Source organism: Aphis gossypii, chromosome 2 (genome assembly GCF_020184175.1).
Source record: "Aphis gossypii isolate Hap1 chromosome 2, ASM2018417v2, whole genome shotgun sequence".
NCBI classification, from domain to species: Eukaryota; Metazoa; Arthropoda; class Insecta; order Hemiptera; family Aphididae; genus Aphis; species Aphis gossypii.
In genome coordinates this window covers 52,805,705-52,826,651 of record NC_065531.1, presented here as the reverse complement: position 1 = coordinate 52,826,651, position 20,947 = coordinate 52,805,705, and the positions used below count along the sequence as shown (strand labels likewise).

The following is a 20,947-nucleotide window of genomic DNA, read 5'->3' as shown; positions in this document are numbered from 1 at the left end:
TAAATTAAATAAATAACTATGATAAAGATACATACAATTAAAATATTTCAAATTATTAAACATTTAGAATCCTAGTATTTAATTTTTTTCTTTCGATTTTTTTGATCAGGAAGTTAAGTCAGAAAAATTACCTATACGTATAGCGGACGCATATGAGATTAAAAGAAAAACATTATTGATTTACTTTACAATAAATATATTTTCTCAGAAAGTAAAATAAAGTCGTTGCAATTAAAATAATGTAACTTAAAAATGATAGGTTTAAATTGAAATATTTAAAACATTTGGTTGAAGTACTTTCGGTTTTAAGAATTTGTGCATTATTAAAAATATATAACGTCAAAAGTATTAAAAACCTTATAAACGATTATAAAGTATACATTTGTAACTGTCGACCGTGACGCGAATCTAATCGAAAAATGTAAATCAATATCATGTATAGGTGTAGAACACGTAACGTATACTCTGATACCTTTTTCGCACTTCATTCATAAAAAATACTGTTAATGCAGCTGTTTTTTATTTATTCTATTGAATTTTCTAAAGAGTTAGTCAGAGTAGTTTTGTTGTCAGCAATATCGTCCACCTATCATTGTATATAAGAAAAAATGTCGCTGAGAATTGTCACTGTTATCAAACGCGTAAAATATCATTTTCGATAAATCCACAACCGGTTCGTCCGGGAAACACGCGACGTTATGGAAAAACACTGAAAACCAAAAATCATAAATATAATATAAAAAAAAAATAATTAAATAAATAACAACCGATACGACGACGACGATGACAGTGAACACGGCTTAAATGACAACTTTGCGAAAACGCCTGAACCTGACGATGAACGTCTGCCGGCTTTTCGGACTGAGTCTGGAGCCGGACGACGCGGCGGCCGCCGTGGTGGACGCGCTGATCTTCCTGGTCAACCTGATGTACAGCGCGTACGGGTTCGATCACGTGACGTCTGCGGTGCAGCAACGGATGCCGCTCATATGGGACATCACAACGGTGATGAGCGTGGCCAAGGTGTACGGATACTTGCTGACGCCGCCGGTGATGTTGATCGTTTGGCAGTGCAACAAACGATCGCTGACGGACGTGGTGCTTACGGTGGGCCGAGCAGACGTCGCCGACGAGCCAGCGTCGCTGATGCCGTTCTTCCGGTACTCAGTGGTGTGGCTGTGCATGTCCGTGCTCATCGAGTTCGCCGCGTACACCACGTTCCACATCGACACCAACTTCGTGTACTTCACGGTCACGGAGTACTCCATGATAGCCGTGTACAACGTCTGGATGAAGGTGCCGCTTCTGATGTACACGTTCCTGTTGGACGCGATCCGGACGTCCGTCCAGGACATCAACGTCCGGCTGATCACCGTCGCGGACTGGCGGTCGTACCGAGGCCGGTGGGACGACCTCAGGTGGGCTGCCGTCCACCATACACGCGACCTCTTCGGCGTCACCATCATCACGTTCATCGTGAACACGATCATCGAAATCGTGTTCTTCGGGTTCTCGCTGTGCCTGTTCGCCTTCAGAAACGATCACGTGGAAACGTTCCAAGTAATCATTTATGCCGTCAACGGGTTGTACAGCCTCTGTTGGATGATCGAGTTAATCCGCATGACGAAAAACTGCAAACTAGAGGTTGGCACGTTTCTGTATTGAACTCATTGCGTTGGAACCTCGATAACTCGAATTCGTTAGGGGGCAAAAAAAAATTCGAGTTATCGAAAATTCGATTTACAAACAACCTCGATTACTCGTCAATGTATAAGACAGGGGCCAAAAGCATTCCTTCGAGTTATTGAAAATTCGACATTTAGAGGTTCGAGTTATCTAGGTTCCGCTGTATTTGTAAAAATAACAATAATATGGACTTACGAATATCGTTAAGTCTTACATGTATATCGGTTACTATACCGATAACGCCAGTGTCGAGTACTGTGGCGAAACACGTTTTCGTGTAAAAGAGATGACACGTAAGCTGATCAAGTTTATCGTCTCGTATTAATGAGTTTTTTTAATACCCATTATAGGAGTTGTGTTCTAAAAAGCATTCTTTCGACCTCCAAATATATGCGAAAATCGAGCAATCCTACTAGACGATAATACTCATCGTATTACTTCAATAATTTTCTAAGCATTTTATTCTTCTAATTTTTTATTTGAAAAAAATATACTATGAATATGTTTTAATGCTTAAAATAATTTATAAAAAACTTATGAATTACCAAGTATAATATTGTATCGATCAAAATTACTATCTATAGTTATTCAAAAAACTCTCCAACAAACATTTGTTTAAATTAATAGTTTGGAATCTAAAGTAAAAATTGTTTGAAATAATAATTTAAGTACATTTTTTTTTATTATGATTAATGTTTATATTCTACTCAAAATGTTTTCCCTGTGCGCTCTTTAAGAAATAGATATTCTTTACGATATATAATTTTATAAAAAAAGATAACTAGATTTTATAATTTAGCTTATAAATAATACTTATTCATTAATCTTACAATTTTTTTTTTTTTATCTTATATTTAGCTACTGAAAACACAAAAGATCTTGAATTCAATTAATATTAACTTGAATAATTCAGATTACAAACAGGTAGAAAAATGCAATCTAATAAAGTATATCATAGTAAGATAAGCTAATTTAAAGAGAGATAAAAAAATTTTTTTTTAATTAAAATGTTCGAATTTTTGTTTAAAGAATTGCTTATTTTTATATTCAATGCAGATTGTATTTATAATTTTTATATAAGATTATTAATAAAAAAAACTAATATCAAATTAAAAATGAATTTAATTTATAGTGTAAAATGTTGTAGTTTATAATAACTTATCTATGATTGTTACATTATATGATGTTATATTATAATTATATTTTGATGTTATATCAAAACAATGAAGTATTATAAATAAATTGTTAGTTATTGTTATCATAAAAATAACAAAACACATTTTGCTTATAAATAACTATATATTTTAGTTCTTAGTTAAAAAAAAACTTATTATTTTCAGATGAAATATGCATATTTATATATTTTACACGCAGATTTAGATTTCATGCCATGCAATATTTTTGAAATGGACTACAGGAGTCTGATATCAGTACCTATACTATAATTATTTAATTTAAATAACCATAATGATTATTTGAATTTAAATGTATATTTTTTTTTTAGATTATCACTTTAGTTTCAGCATTTCTGATTTTTCAAATTCAAATGAAATTAACCTGAAATATAATATCAGATTCCGTATAGATTAAACCAGAATTACCGTAAATATTATGTGTAAGTATCTAGCTATATAAATTATTGAATATAACAAATATATATTATAAATAAATCTATACTTACCTATTATAAAATACATATACTATATTTTAATGTATTATGGTGTTTATCATATTATAATATGAAACAAAAAGTTTATTAAATTAACAAATATTTAAATAAATCTATGATATTTATAAGGAAATATTATTTATGTATCATAGTAATCTATAAATAATTTTAACAACTTACCATATCATATCAAAAAGAAGACTTAATAAGTAAATACATCGAATATTATTAAGTAGTTATAAGTATAATGAAAATGGTTTAATTTAATTTCAACCAGGTATTTAGCAACAAAGCAACTTAACAGCACGATGTATGTAATTTTAAATTCTAGGGGGATCGATACGTATATAATATACTAATTACTTAATTGCGTATATTATTTTTTTTTTTTTTTTGCTGGTGGTACCTTTTAGGAACAAGAAAAAACCTTAAAATTGTATTATTTATAACGGTTTAAATGAGCTAATTAAAATTAATTAATCAAAAAAAAAAAAAAAAAATAGGTTAAAATAAAAATTTCCGTATACTTTTTTGAGATATTATTACTTATTGAGAATCTTAAATATATTTACCACTGAGAAAAGTAAATAACAAATATCAAAAAACGATCAGTTTTATATTTTGGTATAACTCTATCTTTAACTCTATCAATTGTTTATATTAATAATATAATTTAAAAAAAAAATGTTATCATTTTCATGAAAACTTCAACCTAAATTCATATTTTTATTCAAATAAAATTCTATCAGTGCCAAATTAAAATTTCTTGATATGGTCAAAAATGCGTTAAAAAATATAATGAGAAACAAAGACCCAACCATCTTCATACGGATTTATAATTTATAATTTATATTTGATTTATAATCAAACTTATTTTCACAGAGTACAGACATTACGAAGAAGCAATACTCAAACACAACATCCACCAAAAAATAGGGAAAAAATACATTATTAGTTATTACAATCAATTTTTAATATAATACAATATTTTATGTTATTGAACTAATGATCTAACTATTTTATTGTAAAAATAAAATAAAGAACTTAAAATAATTTAAATATATTATAAAATATCGTTTGAAATTGAGATTTGCATTATTTATCACATACAAGGTTTTTCACAGAGTATTAATTTAATTTTTTCATTTTAATGACCAATTCAATGAAGACGTACACTCGAAGCTTACTATACAGTAGAACATCTTAAATTTTAACATTACCTTTGAAGTAGGTAACTCTTGTAAACTATTATTGTATAATGAAGAATTAATATTTATTAGTTCAGAACAAAACACTGATGGCAATAGATAAGTATATAGAGTTACGCTGTAATAAATGTAATAGACTCGATAAAAAAGTAATACGAATACGTTGACATTAAACTACAGCTGGTGTAGTTAAATAAACGGATTAAGTGGCGCTATTAAAATCTTGGTTATTTCAATACACATAAATGTCATATATTATAAAACCTTGATTAACAATTAGTCTCGAGACCGGAAGTTTGAAAAATAATCTAGAAGAAGGTTAAATTAGTGAACAAGAAACGAATAGTATATTGTGTGGCAAGGGCGGGAAGTGAGCCACACATACTATTTTTTGTCACGTCCCTGCGTTTATGAAAAAGGTTATGCAGGAATCTATGCAACAATTATAGACTATTACTAACGCATCGTTCGACGCACTTATATAGGAACAGTGCAAATTAAATATGTTTAAATGTTTATGCGTCATGCAAGGAGGTTACTATACATTTAAGATGTAACCAAAAGTTTAAGGTTTGTAAGAACCGTGGTAGGTGTATATTTTAGTTTCTGGTTGTGCAGAGGATACCTACGCGCCCGGCGGCCGGCACTTTTGGGGATTTCCTGTTTTCCGCCCGGCACTTTTGGGGATTTCCTCTTTTCCGCCCGGCACTTTGGGGATTTCCACTTTACCGCCCGCTGGACGGAAAAAGGACGCTTTTGAACGCTTCAACCGTGGTCGAAAACCAAACTTTCGGTGCAGGCGTGACAAATAGTATATTGTGTGGCAAGGGCGGGAAGTGAGCCATTTCAGTCGAGGGCGTTGTGTGCGGCACGAGCCGTAGGCAAGTGCCGCATTTCGCCCAAGACTGAAATTGCCTTCCCGCACGAGCCACACATACTATTTTTTGTCACGCCCAACAGTGCAAATTAAATATGTTTAAATGTTTATGCGTCATGCAAGGAGGTTACTATACATTTAAGATGTAACCAAAAGTTTATGTTTTGTAAGAACCGTGGTAGGTGTACATTTTAGTTTCTGGTTGTGCAGGGGATACCTACGCGCCCGGCGGCCGGTACTTTTGGGATTTCCTCTTTTCCGCCCGGCACTTTTGGGGAATTCCTCTTTTCCGCCCGGCACTTTTGGGGATTTCCTCTTTTCCGCCCGGCACTTTGGGGATTTCCACTTTACCGCCCGCTGGACGGAAAAAGGACGCTTTCGAACGCTTCAACCGTGGTCGAAAACCAAACTTTCGGTGCAGGCGTGACAAAAAAATATTTTTAAACATATAACATAATAATACACATTATTTATTATTTTTTCAATAATTATAACATTCATATTTATATGATAACTTGATATTACTTATTGATAGATTATTTATTTTTTTTTTTTAATGTACTAGAAATACATTTACTACGCATATTACCTATAGATTCGAAAATATATTATAATTGACAATTATTTATTATGTATTCACAATTATTGTTTTTTAAAAAATTTGATTAATTCTTATTGTTTGACAAATAAAAAAAAAATAGTAAGAATAAGAAAAATCATTTCGAATAAACTAGTCCTCACATAGACAATACGATTTTTCTGAAACGCGTGAGTAATGATGGTTAATCGATAAATACGGTTAATCGTGGGAAGGTAGTCTAGGTTTAAAAAATTATAACTATAAACTTAAAGTTAGCATTGGTACTTAATTATGTACTGTTATAATTCACTGTATGCTATCGATTAAAAAAATTGTCCACACTAGTTCACAATATTTAAAACATATCATTTTTATTTTTTTACGTTTAAATTATTTATATCTTAATAACTTATATTAAATGGAACGTATTCAATATTAGCAATATTACAATAGATTAGGAAAACAAATAATAATAACTTATTCAAATAGTTCGTATTTTTTATAATTTGTGTGTAATAAATGTTTACACACTTTTATTATTTGAAGTATTTGCTTTTAATTATTATGCAATAAAAACACTATTATTATAATGGTATAATTTAAAACTAAAAGTGAATATAAATGATATTGTTTCAATTTTCAAAACTAGATAGTACAATTAATAATGACGATAACTTTAATATGATAATACCTAATATGTATTCTGGTAATCAATATTTTTTGTATTATAATACTTATTTTAATAGTTTCATAAGCAGCTTAAATGCTTTTTAAGTACTATGCAATCTTTTGTTTTTTTATATAGAACTACTCTTGAAGTTTAAGTCAGACGTGAATGTATCTGTTTCCGAATAGTTTGTAAACGTGGCGTTATAACTATAAATTTCAACGTTTATGGTTAAATTTTTTTTTAAAAATGGTTTTTAAACTGTTATTTATTTCGATTTTCATAGTATATGCCACCGGTCAGGATACTAAAACAAATTACCAATATAATGAAAACAATCAAATCAAGGTTTGCACTTATTTTAATATATATATATTTAAAAGGTATTATTAAAAGCATTTATAATAATTAATAACGATTCACGTTTTGAGTAGCTTAATTCAGAGCCTGCGCTTTACAACAAGGGTGAAGCAAAGTGGAACTCATATGGAGGAGGTAATAGTGTTTATTATACAAATGGACTGCCAATAAATTTCGATGCAAGAAAAAGATGGCCAAATTGCCCATCGATCGGTCATATTTATAATCAAGGAAACTGTCGTTCGAGTTATGCCATATCGGTAGCGTCTGCAGTAACTGATAGAATATGTATCCATTCGAACGAGACAAAAAATCCTATAATGTCTGCACAGCAGATTATTTCTTGCTGTTATTTGTGCGGATATGGATGTGATGGTGGATCACAATTCGAGTCTTGGGACTTTTATAGGAGACATGGGTTTGTGTCAGGTGGTGATTACAACTCCAACCAGGTAACATAAAAAATCTCACAGCTAATGGCCTAAGTTTTCGAATCTTAATTAATAAAAATAATAATACCTAATATGATTTGAAATACTTTATTTCATTTTGACTAAATAGAGTATCAAATTTAATCCTGGTATCTATTTAACCCACTTCGATAATTTTTCGATCCAATTTGAAAATAAATCTATTTTTTTCTTACTTTTATTTATTCAAAAATAACAAAATCATTAAAAAAAAATATATTTTACTTTTTAGGGTTGTCAACCATATATGATCCCACCATGTAAATTAATAAATGAAAAATCACCTAGACACAGTTGTACAACATATAACAGAGAAGAAACACCAGCATGTGAAATACAGTGTAATAACCCAAATTATTACACTTCATTCAAAACCGATATTTATAAAGGTAGATAACACTATAATATTATTATAAAATATATTATCATAAATAATTTATTTTGTGTAATTTTCTTAGTTATATTTTAGGATTTCACGTTTGTTATGTTACCTAGGATTGTATATTTTAAAATAAACTTTAAATTTTATCCAAAATAATTTAAGCTAATAATGAATCCATAATGTAATTTAAATTACACAAAAAAGATATAATATGTTAACTTATAAACTATATATATATAATACTTCTTTATATGTGTATACAGAATTCACATTTCAAATTGTTTGAGATTATTTCTATATTCAGTGCATTATAAATGTTATTATTTTTTTTCAAACTTATGATTGAAACTATTTAATTTTTAAGCAATTATAAAAATTATAGTTGGTAAATCTAATTTCACTCTAATCGTCTATCAAATTCATGGACTTATCATTTCTGTCGAATTCATATAACTATAAATATTTTTGATCCGTCCCATGTCATTGCTATCTATGTAATATCTTATCGTTAATATATTATTAATGTTTCAACTATATTTCTATAATTCTTAATTATTATTGTTTTTAAAAATATAGGTAAATATTATCAAGTTTATCCTTTTATGGCTATGAAAGAAATTTTTGATAATGGTCCGATAACAACTCAGTTCTACATGTATAGAGATTTAATCGATTACAAATCGGGTATGTGAAAATTTTATGTTTTTGTAATAGTATATACTACCTACATTTAATATACTTTTTTTTTTAAATTTTTAAGGTGTATATCAGTACGACGAGGATTCTACGGATGATTTCTTCACTGTACAAAGCGTGAAGATTATCGGTTGGGGTGAAGAAAATGGTGTACCGTATTGGTTAGTAGCCAATTCATTTGGTACAGATTGGGGAGATAAGGGAACGTTTAAGATTTCAAGAGGCAATGACGGATGCTTTTTTCAAGAAAAAATGTACGCTGGATTACCATTATAATGAATTATTCATAATACCATAAAAATTGTTATAAATAAGCATCATTCAAGTGTTTGTTATAAGTATCTACTTTGAATAATGTATTTAGCATGTTTGACATGTAAATAGCATGATGTTAAAATTAAAAAAACCTATCACTTCAAAGACCATAGCTTACATTTTTTTCAAGTACCCTGAAAGCTGTTATTATATTTTTATATACCTAACTATTTGTATTATTTTTAAATGATCCTCTAGATATACAAGCACTTTTAGTACAGTTATTTAAAAACTATTTTAACCAAATAACAGAATTGTTATACAATACATCAAAAGTATAATATTTAATACCATTGCGGTAAAATAATTAAGTTAAGTTTAAATATATGATAAATAAATAACTATATTTAATATATTATTATATATTGATTGATAATTTGAAATTATTAATTAAATATTAACTAATAACTATACAATACTACAATACAAGTAAATTGCAATATTTTTGAATTAAAAAAAAAAAAATAAGCAAATTTACAAACTTAAATAGATTGATCCAAACACGATTACTGTAGCAAATTTTCACTGTTAATCTAAAACATCATATTTTGAAAGTATAATAAACTCGTTCTAAAAATATCAAACAATGTTTCTTATTTCTCATACGCTAATACATACGAGTATTTTTATAATATTCTTTATCTATAAATATTTTATAAAAATCATAATAGTTAATATTATTTTTTTATGTATTTGTTATTTAGTCAATGTACCTATTATTTTTTTACATAATATACTGCTATATAATAAATTGGTTGATTAGACAAGTAATATATTGTTTATTTAAATACGTATATATTTTTAAAATATATTATTGTCGTTTACTCGACACTTATTATTTTTATTATGTGTGGAAGTCCTCAAGTTCCTCGATTTCATGTAGAGGATTAAGTATGAGTTTAGATTCGCTACACCGTTATTGAATTGATAAGCCTATAATACACCATAATCCACCAAGTTAGGTTAAAGTGTGATCTTATTATAATGATTCTGAATTGGTGAAGATAGAATGTAAAAGGGATTTTTTCTTAGATGACTAGTCCCGTACTATTAATAATATTAATATAAATGTGTGAATTGTAGAACCTCTTTATCTATTTATCCAAGAGTTGGACCAAATGGTTAAAATATCTCTTTAAAGTATAAAATACAAAATTAATTTAAAATACTATTTGCTATTACATAATCTGTTTTTGAAAAGACTTTTTAAATTGTATTTCAAATAGAATATACAAAATGGTTTCTACTATTGAAAATAAAAACAAATATATCTCATAGTAGGTAAAATATAATAATAGATAATAATAATAATAATAATAGATACATAATAGATAATAATAGATGCATACATAAGTACACGAAGCATTATAATAATTTGAAATAGAAACGTACTTTAGAGTACCTATACAATATAAAACGCAAATCGTACATAGTTGTTGTTAATAAAATATAGCCTTTATGGAATTGGTGCGTCAATAGAACCTAAATATATTATTAATGGACAGTACGTTGATATTAAATATTAAAATAGTTAATACAATTCTAGTTAATAAGTGGTAACTATACAGTCAATAAAACATGAAAGTATATGATAAGTATCACTACTATAATTTATGTAAACCGTTTATTATAGTTCATACTCATAAAAGACGATTTTAGACTAAGGGGCATATGTCATACCATTCAATGAATACAATTTATATTTTTTATATTATGTACAAACTCAAATTTATAGTTGTTTTAGATAAAATTGAATATCGAGTCATTTCTCACAATACCTAAATTATTTTTAAAAATGTTATCACATCGCTAAGCAAATATCATAGGTATTGATAAAAATGACTTATGTCTCAAAATATATTTATATGTTTGTTATCACATAAAAAAAATGGATCTAACTTTATGAGGTTAATGATGAATCTATCAAAAGAATCAGAAAAGTAAAAAAATCTGTCAAAACTAAAAATGTCATTATTTAATAAAATTAAATAATGAATAACTGTAAACAATTTAAATTTTTACCAAATATTCATATTAGCATTTAATAGAAATAATATAATCTTCATAACATTTTAGGTTATTTTTTTGTTTATGGATGCTTTAAAAGTTATACTTTTTGAGATTTCTAATACTATGTTTTTTTTTCGTATTCAAATTTCACAGTAGGTTAGGTTAAATATGAAACTTTCGTAAAATCAATAAAATTTGTAAAATTTGAAATTTTTATAGTTTATGTTTGTAACCGTAATAAAGCGTTCTTTATAAGTTATCCTTACTTCAATAAATAAATCTTAAAAATACAAATTCAAATTTTTTTATAATAATTTCCACTTGAGATTTTTACAAAATTGGAAATTTAAATACAAATTACTATTTTAGTTATTTTATTAATATTTAAAAGATATTATTCAGAGATAGGTGTTTAAAATATTATGCCACTAATAATATTATTATTTAATATAGTTAACCAATAATTTTCTTTGAATATTTATGTTTGTTTTAAACTATATTTTATTTCATGAACTGATTCACGTTCTTCTTCTACGTTGGATTAACTAATAATCATAGACTTGCGTAGATTTTAATTACAGATACATGATACATAATAAAGCAGCTCATGTTGACTTTTTGAATAAGTAGCTATAACTTGCACCGTCAAGGTCTACTGGCCAATAATTCGGCTCAAAAAATGTTGCAGATGCAACAAATAGATTTCTACTGCATCCGTAGGCAAGCCTATGTTTTTGATAGGTAAATAATTAATAAAATTAATTTTATAAAATTTGTATTTATTATATATTTATAATAACAGCTACGTGTACCAAATAATATAACTATTAAAAAGTATATGCGATTTGATTTTGGAAACAATTAGTTCATCCTATTTTATTATTAATAACAATATAAATAAAAAAAAATACCCTAGAAATATAGGCCAATAGACCATATCTTGGAGGAATCATTTTCAATCGTACACTGAGTATAATTACTTTACATGAATTCAAATTTTACACGTTCATTACAATGACCTACTCAATGACGAGTAATACAAAATTTTACTCAATGTCAATAGTGTTGGTAAATGGTATTACTCTTAAATTAAAAACTGTCACGTAGGTATAATACATATTTTATTATGAAGTATTAGATAATATTTTATCTAAATAAATGCAGACACGAAAAAACTTGTCTATTTACACAATTTGAAAAAAAATACAAATTTACAATAATATATATTGAGTAAACAATACCATATTAATTTTTGATAAGTAAATCTGATTTACAAACGAACATGACACTTAAAATTAAGTGTTATTTTAAAAGATTATAATTTCAGTCTTTATTTAACAATAAATATCAATAAATTATTTTTTAGTATTCACATACAACAAAAATTACTTATTTCAATCATCATCATGTTTAGAAATAAGAAGATATTATTGTTACTATTATTTTGTAATATTTGGTTGTCGTGCAATGCAAAATTTAAACTACAACATATCGTCGAACACGTTAACCGTGCTAACGTATCATGGGAAGTAAGTAAAAATAAAAATAAAAATAAATAAGACACAATAATTAAGATCAAATGTTTTTAATTCACGTTTTTTCAATATAATATTAATTATTTCATATTCCTAAGTTATTAGCTGATAATTTTTATCATAAACTATCTATATTATTTTTTTAAGGCTTTAAAACTACTAAAAATAGGTTTTTTTAAGAAACTTTGTAAAATGTCAACTATGTATACTTAACTTAAAATATATAACTCGTCTATTCATTGAATCATATTGAATTTATTAATTAATTTTTTATAAATAAAAAAAATAGATTATTATGCATATATGCATTATCATAGTTTTAATTAATAACTTTTTTCATTCAAAAAATATACTATAGCTATTTTAGTTAGAAATTTTAATATTTATGATTATTTATAATTTACATTTTCTAACTAGATGTATAGTTTGAAATAATTTTCTAAGAATTTTTTAAGTTAAACATTTTAAATACGTTAAAACACTTATTATATAAACGATATCATGTAACGATTCCTTTTTAAATTTATTTTACTACCCAACAATAATTTGATTTTGATATTTTATGTTTCTATAAAAATATTATTTTATAAAATTAGCTACTAAAATGTCTCAATTTGAAGTTGAATACAAATTTCAACTTCAAAGTTTCTAATCATTAAGTTAAAAGATTTTTTAATTATATATTTACAAAAGAATGTAAATTTCTTAGAACCACGACCATCACTCAAAATCGTTTACCAAATGCAACAAATGTTCTTTAATTACGAATTCATTAAAAATAACGTAACATTTGCTTACATAAAGTATTGCGTTAAATTATCAAATAGATAGTTGAAATTTAATAAAATTCCCCTAATGACAATAAAAAATGATTTTTTGCTATTGAATTCATTTCCATTTAAAATTTATATTTTGTAAGTATTATTTTAACAAAATGCAATAACTCAATGGATAAAATAAAAATAAAAATGTTAACACATTATCTATTATTATATCATCGATCAACTTTCCAATAATACAAAATAAATACAATTTTTTTTTATCAAGTATCACCCAATATACGTATTCATAACTGAATCTATTTACTTAATTTTTTTTTTTTTAATTTTTATTAAAATCATGATTTTATATTTCATTAACACTAAGCACAAATATTCACAAAATTTGTATTAATTAATAAATATAATTTTGTATGGGTATAAGCTGGACTAAACCTGCCCAAACCAACTAATAAAATAAATATGTCATATCATTTTTGTGTATAGGCCGGAATTAATCATTTTAGTACGTCTAACTATAAAAATATAGTTGGAACTTGGGGCCATCAACAAAATGATAAAATGATCGATATTATTGGTCATAAAGAAGATAATCACGATGCGAATGGATTTAATGGTTTTCCTGAAAATTTCGACGCCCGAAATCATTGGTTTGAATGCGTTTCTATTTCACACATATGGAACCAAGGAAATTGTGCTGCTGACTGGGTATGTATTAGGTTTATAGTTTATTCAGTTACAATGTTCTTAAATAAATGTTCGTAAATGTATTATCAAAATTTATGGATGACAAATTATTGAATTATATATAATATATATATATTATTAGGCAATTTCCGTCACTTCGGCTATTAACGACCGCATATGTGTAAAGTCAAAAAAAAATATAACAGCGTTCTATTCTCCACAAAAAGTTTTGTCTTGTTGTGATGATTGTGGTGACGGATGCAATGGTGGCTATTCTGGAGCAGCATGGAACTATTGGACAAAACGAGGATTGGTCACAGGTGGAGATTACGGTAGCAATGAAGTAATTTGATTTACTTTTAATTTATATTGAATACATGAGATAAATTTTTGAAACTATATCATACATTTATTCTACTTGGAAAATTATTTTCACATAACATGTAAATTCAACATTATTGTTTATATATTTACTTATTTTTTCTTATTTTTTTAAAAAAAATTTAACTTAACTTACAAATAAGAATTACATACATTAATTTAATATTTTTTGAAAGAATCCATTATGCTATCTTCGTTATTATTAAAATATAGATTTTGATTTATAAATTTTGATCACTAAATACAAGTATCTCATTATAGGGGTGTCAACCATGGTTGATACCACCGTGTAACCATACAGTTTTGGATGAAAGAAGAACATCGTATATGTGTGGAAAATATAAATCAGAAACACCAAAATGCAATTTAAATTGCTACAATCCAAATTATTCAAAACCTTTCCTAAAAGACATATCAAAGGGTAGGTTAATGGAAAACCCATTGAAATTAAATAATAATAATAATTATATTAATTGTATTTTTTAAATATTTAAATATTATTATTTATATTAGGAGTACGAATTGAAAGGTATTGTCCGGGAATGATCAGGAAAGAATTGATGAAGCACGGGCCTACAACTGCTATAATGCGTGTTTATGAAGATTTTCTAACATACAGATCTGGTACGATATAATATAAAAATAAATTTTACATATAAATTTATCAAATTATTGTATTTTCAGGAGTTTATCGACATGTAACTGGAAAACTACTCGGTCAGATTACGGTAAAGGTCATTGGATGGGGTGTGTACAGAGGCGTTCAATATTGGTTAGCTGCCAACTCGTGGGGAACTTCTTGGGGGGACAAAGGATTTTTCAAAATCCGTCGTGGTTACAATGATTGTTTATTTGAAGATTATTTTATAAGTGGTACACCAATTTTATAATTTAAACGAAATAGTTCTAGTTTATGAAATGATATATTAGAAATAAGCAAACAGTATAAATATACCAAATTTAAAATGTATACCTAGTGACATAACAATATTATGTTGTATGTTTCAACAAACCATTTATATTTATTTCATTAAAAATAATACATATAAATAAATTATTTAGTTTATCTTTAGAATTATTGCTTTTATCTTAGTTTGAATTACTTAGTTATTTGCATAAGTAAGATGCAAATCAAACAATTATTATAAAGAAAAAGAAAAATAAATCTAATAATTCATGTTTACAAAAAAAAAGTTTTCATAAAAAAAATAGTTATTATCACATCAGTCATGAGAGGTAACTTCACAGCATGCACTGCGGTGCTGAGGATTGATTGCTGACGGAATCATAGGGTTGGACAAATTGTATAATTTTTACAGCGCTTCCTTCACAGTGGGACTTGATCACATTGTAAATGAATAATCTATCTTTATAATTATCCATATAATTTTATCTACATCGTGAATATAGTTCAAAGGTATATTCATTTTTATTCACATAGAAGATGTCATAAGAAAATGTAATTTAGAAGTTAAAAGTTTGCAGCTACTTTTTGGAAATTGACAAATCTTTTAAAACTACTCGTCGAAAATGTAAATATTGAATTGAAATTTGTCTGTGAATGTTTATTTTATAATAAAATACATTAATGTTTTTATCTAAAGCTGTTATTTAGGGAATACAATAACCAAACAAATAAAACAAAATGATTTTAGTTTCAACACGGCAATATGGATATGCAATTTAATAGCATGGACGCAAGTCGAAAGAAAAATGTATGAATTCTAATTCTAATATTATTCGTTTAATTATTTTGATATTGAATCAACTATTTTATCAAATGATTTATTAAAATACTTAATCCATACTTCTTGTATAATATGTAAGTAAATCATTTACACATAACTTTTTTAATTTAGAAAACTAAACTATACAATATTATACAAGATAGGGAAAAATAGTACCCTGCATATTTTTTATTTTATATTATTTTTATAACACAACACTGGCGCTCGCCCAATTTACAAATCATATATTTACATAATACAAAGATTATACAAAGATATTTTAAATATTATTTAAGTAGAAAGAAGGGTTAAATAAAAAATCTTTAATTCAACAAATAAAAAAAAATGTATCTCTCTTTTTATAGTATTTAGTTATTAATTTTTTATTATTATTATCTTATAATTGAATGTGACGTTTCTAACTTTGATCACCCAAGGTACATACCATGTCTAATTTTCTACTAGAACCTGCCTCGAAATGGAAAATTGTAGCATTAATTCTACTATATATATATATGTCTTATAGCACACAAATTGAAAATAAAAAATACACATTACTATAAAATTAATACATACCTCACTTCGCTCAGATTCTATACGATAATTATTTTGATTTCTATTGCTGAAGCGATGTTTTCTATTAAATACTTTATATAATTTACAGAATAAAAACAAAAATGTATGTATTTATAATTTACTCAAAATTATTCAAATAATAAATTTAAATTATTATTAATATTATAATGTTACTTACCTTTGTAATAATATTTAGTATTTTTCATAATTAATTAATTTAAAAAAAAAAATTCTGTTTACTATTTAGTATTAAAGACAAAATTATATGTACTTATATTACAAATAATAATTTTAAAATGTATTTAAAAACATAAAACTAAATATTAGGTATACTTATATATTACACAGCTTCCTACTATTTAAAGAAAACTTGCGTAAGAACCTGAACCAGTTAAGAAAAATCTTGAAGTATTCTTTAGGTACGTTATGCCAACCTTTAATAATTTACATTCCTCACAAAAAATTGTGAATATTTAATACGTAATTAATTTGAATTTTATTTGACTTTACTTAGGATTGGATCACCCGAAAGATTAATTTTCTTTGGAGAAACTTTTCACGTAGTAAACAGTAGAATTATTGTAAGTTTTCCAACTCTACTCTCCAAAAATCAAAACTGCCAAAGATAACTCATATGAAACTGCTAACTTCAATGATATATAATATATAAGCCACAAATATGATCAATTGCTATCAATGAATAATCTAATTTTATTATATTGCTTTCAATTTCATTAAGATATAATGTTAAAATATTATGATTCTATAATTATTATTTCTTTTCTAATCATATAATATAATTTTTATACACTATGGTCATATTTTACCAATCAATAGTGAATAAAATTAGTATTTATTAATATTTTTTGATACATTTATTCTTAAACATAAAATATTATAAAAACTAATAGTATACTTTTACCAAATGTATAAACTTATAAATAAAACAAAACAATAAAAAATAATAATAACATTATACTTATATACATTTTATTTCATTATTACACAAATTAATGAATTTTTAGAAAGAAGTGAACAAAAAAAAGAATTCAAACAAAAAATATATGTATATTAATATAATATAATATGTATAATAGGTAATACCAAATGATGCTCTTTTATATTTTTTTTAATATTATATTGAAAGTTTAAAAAATAGGTATATTATAAACCTGGATTCATTTGGATTTGAAATATCGAGTAGGCTGCAATTATGGTAAATATCTAGAAAAAAAATTGATTAATTTTATTTTTTCAATACAATTTAATAATTACTTACAGTTAATAAATTTCTATACGTTATGTCAAAAATATTACATGGCATGAAACTGAAATCAGTATGCAATATATACAAAGAAGTAAACTGAAACTAAATAAAATAAAATTAGTTAGATATTTTAATATTATTAAATTAACTTTTTATACTTCTTTGTAATCAAAAACTGTAGTCTTGTTAATTCCATTTAAAAGTATTTGTGTATTTTTCATCTGTTTCTTAAAAATTAAAGGAATTAGACATATTATTTAAAATTAATTATTTATGAGTTAACTATAAATTGTAATTTATAACAACTTAATTATTGCCCAAAATTTAAAGATAAATTATAATCTGTTACATCTAAAATATTTTTAGTAATAATCACTATGCAAAGTAAGTTAAATTGGACTCAAAACGAAGCATTCTACTATTTTAACTTCAAACACATGAATTTCTAAATTATTGTAAGGTATCAATTAATCCGATTAAATAAACACAATAATGAGTTATTTTAATTATTTATTTACTTTTAATTTGCAAATCTGGGTTGTTCGGAAAAGATGAAACATCAAGCCGGCCCGAGCAAAAAAAATTATAATATATCCAACAAGTTCATTATAATAATTATGTATCCAACTTAAATACGTCGCATAAAAGAAAAAGGTTAAATCCATGATGGTGTACATTATAAATATAATAATTATCTTTCCAAACACTATGTTTGTTAGAACGATTCCCACGTACTGCAGCTGTTTCCATTTGAGACTGTGTCTTCTCCACTCTCTGATCGAAGTTATGTCATTATTGATTTCATGTATACCTTGGGAGATCAACGAGATGAAAAAAATATAAATCAAAACTGGTGTGACTATCCAAACGTTAGAGAAAACGAACTCAACTACTGACATTATCGAAAACATTTCAAAATCCATGCGATGGTGGAACGCCATAATCTGTATGAATTCTGCGATCAAAGTAAACACTAGCCAACCGAAGAAGTTTATCATGTACGGCTTTAATGAAATTGTATTGATTCTGAGGATAAGATTGTCGAAGTCGCTTATGTAATTCAAAATGGTCGTCTTTTTAACACACAACAGTACGATCATTAACGGATGTGCTAAGAAACGGATATGCAATCGAATAACTGACGTTATTGTAGACAGGTCGAACATTGACAACAGATGCATTTGGACAAAAATGAACATTTCATGATGTATATAAAGACTTACAGAAATGTTAATGAATATCAATATAGAATAAATTATCTGAAAGTTGTCACGACAAAATCCCATACCGTACAGATGGCAGAAATACATCATCGGTTTCATGCGAACATATAAAGTTTTCATAGTGATATATTATGTAGTCACGTAGTATACTTCGCAATGAATGTTGTGAACCGTGTACGATATCGGTAGTAGTTTTATCGATACTTATCTTACAATATTTTATTCGGACTAAGCAATAAAGAATTGATGTTTCAATAAATATATATGTATAATAATTGTATATATGTATATTGTATATATATATATAAAAATATTTGTTAACAATAAAACTTTAAAATATCAAAATCTATTAATGTTAGCAATACTAGCAAATAACCTTCGAGTACCTTAGAGTACCTTGAATGAATATTTAAACATGAATACAATGAAGGATTAGGTTATTAGATGACCATCTGCCTATACGGAATTATTCAGGACACTTTTCTAAAATAAATATTATGTTTTGTTAAACTCAAATAAAAACAGTTTTAATAAAATATTGAGAGAGTTATTCAATGATGGAATTTCACAGTTTGTAAAATACTTGAAAATTCTAACACATTTATGATTATATAATACATGGCAAAAGTGAATGCATAATACATCATTGATTTTTAAGCTTAAATTAATAACAAATCAAAACAATACCTACATTGTTTATGTTTAACATTAGCGGTATTTAACCTGAGATCATATAGGTACTGTACATAATGATCTATATTATTGTTTATTACACTATAGAATATAGACACTTTATGTTAAACATCATCAATATTTTTGTCATGGTTACGAAATTATCTATAAACATTATTAATGATGATCATTTCCTATAGGATCTTGGACAAACCTGATGATAGAAAACGTTAGTATGGTTAATATTTCAATAAATAAATATAATATATTATTATATAAATGCTTAAAATAAATAAATATAAAAAAATTTTAAAAATGCCTAACATGAAATACCTAAATTAATATTATTTTAATATTAAAAAATATAAATATATATGAACAAAAAACGAATTTTTAAGACCTGACGCAGAATAGTTCTATTTTAATTTGATAATCATTAAACACCTATTACTATGAAAGAAAATATAGTTTAATTAAATATCCAATGTCGCAAAAATTTTAAGTTTAAACGTTAATAAAAACGTAAGGTTTTTAAATTACTTCAAAATGTCAATATTAATTTTGCATAAAAAAAAAAATCCGTTCTATTCAATTAATAAAAAAAAATACTGGGAATTACTTTTGATATTTCAAAGTATCACAAAATACGAATATACCTAATTATATTTTATAATATATTCATTAAGTAAATTTTAAATCAAGCTTATATAATAATAATTATATACATTTTAGTAAAATAACTGAAATTCATTTTTTAAAAATGTCATACATTCAAAAAATTAACACAACAATAACTTTGGATTTATATATAAGATAATATTAACACCGTACATCTGTGATTTTTTTTTATATACTTATTATTATATAAAACATAACACAATTCAGAATAACCAACACATATGATGCTAGATTAATTTTTATGATATAATGTTAAAGAAAACACTCATAAGCTACTTTCGACATTATGAATCCTGCAATAAATAGTTCATCAAAAACTTACTTTTATTTTTGGACATCGTAAAATAAGTTCGCCATGATTTCCACTAAAACCTTTGATATCGCATATTTTATTCGATAATAACTTCTAAATAAAATGTGAGTATAATATTATCGAAAATATTAATATAAATGATTTTGTCGAAAAACTATGTAACGATTTCACTATCATTGTACCTAGTGT

General features: G+C 25.9%; 3 protein-coding genes across 3 annotated transcripts; 2 read left to right on the top strand and 1 right to left on the bottom strand.

Moving 5' to 3' along the window:
• The first annotated feature begins 46 nt into the window (after positions 1 to 46).
• On the top strand, positions 47 to 2,274 carry LOC126550097 (uncharacterized). The gene has a single exon (XM_050201057.1). It carries the CDS (start codon positions 805 to 807, stop codon positions 1,663 to 1,665), a length of 861 nt encoding a protein of 286 aa, XP_050057014.1. The 5' UTR covers positions 47 to 804; the 3' UTR covers positions 1,666 to 2,274.
• A 4,545-nt stretch (positions 2,275 to 6,819) lies between these two features.
• On the top strand, positions 6,820 to 15,377 carry LOC114121837 (uncharacterized). Its single transcript, XM_050200208.1, has 11 exons — positions 6,820 to 7,035; positions 7,122 to 7,499; positions 7,750 to 7,906; positions 8,476 to 8,583; positions 8,660 to 8,868; positions 12,210 to 12,449; positions 13,721 to 13,942; positions 14,064 to 14,264; positions 14,564 to 14,723; positions 14,816 to 14,926; positions 14,987 to 15,377. Exons 1-11 carry the CDS (start codon positions 6,937 to 6,939, stop codon positions 15,190 to 15,192), a joined length of 2,091 nt encoding a protein of 696 aa, XP_050056165.1. The 5' UTR covers positions 6,820 to 6,936; the 3' UTR covers positions 15,193 to 15,377.
• A 2,346-nt stretch (positions 15,378 to 17,723) lies between these two features.
• LOC114121820 (uncharacterized) lies at positions 17,724 to 19,923 on the bottom strand. The gene is made up of 4 exons (XM_027984297.2): positions 18,391 to 19,923; positions 18,031 to 18,099; positions 17,885 to 17,974; positions 17,724 to 17,829 (listed from the first exon to the last, which is right to left on the bottom strand). The coding sequence occupies exons 1-4, from the start codon at positions 19,213 to 19,215 to the stop codon at positions 17,770 to 17,772; spliced, it is 1,044 nt and encodes a 347-aa protein (XP_027840098.2). The 5' UTR covers positions 19,216 to 19,923; the 3' UTR covers positions 17,724 to 17,769.
• Between the last annotated feature and the right edge of the window lie 1,024 nt (positions 19,924 to 20,947).

Excerpts from the sequence above, each read along its gene's own strand:
- LOC126550097 (XM_050201057.1), top strand. The coding sequence starts at position 805 with ATGACAACTTTGCGAAAACGCCTGAACCTGACGATGAACGTCTGCCGG.
- LOC114121837 (XM_050200208.1), top strand. The coding sequence starts at position 6,937 with ATGGTTTTTAAACTGTTATTTATTTCGATTTTCATAGTATATGCCACC. Across the intron at positions 7,036-7,121 it reads ATGAAAACAATCAAATCAAG|CTTAATTCAGAGCCTGCGCT; the intron begins GTTTGCACTTAT and ends CGTTTTGAGTAG. Across the intron at positions 14,265-14,563 it reads GAGATTACGGTAGCAATGAA|GGGTGTCAACCATGGTTGAT; the intron begins GTAATTTGATTT and ends ATCTCATTATAG.
- LOC114121820 (XM_027984297.2), bottom strand. The coding sequence starts at position 19,215 with ATGAAAACTTTATATGTTCGCATGAAACCGATGATGTATTTCTGCCAT. Across the intron at positions 18,100-18,390 it reads CCCAGATTTGCAAATTAAAA|AAACAGATGAAAAATACACA; the intron begins GTAAATAAATAA and ends TTAATTTTTAAG. Across the intron at positions 17,830-17,884 it reads CGTATAGAAATTTATTAACT|ATATTTACCATAATTGCAGC; the intron begins GTAAGTAATTAT and ends TTTTTTTTCTAG.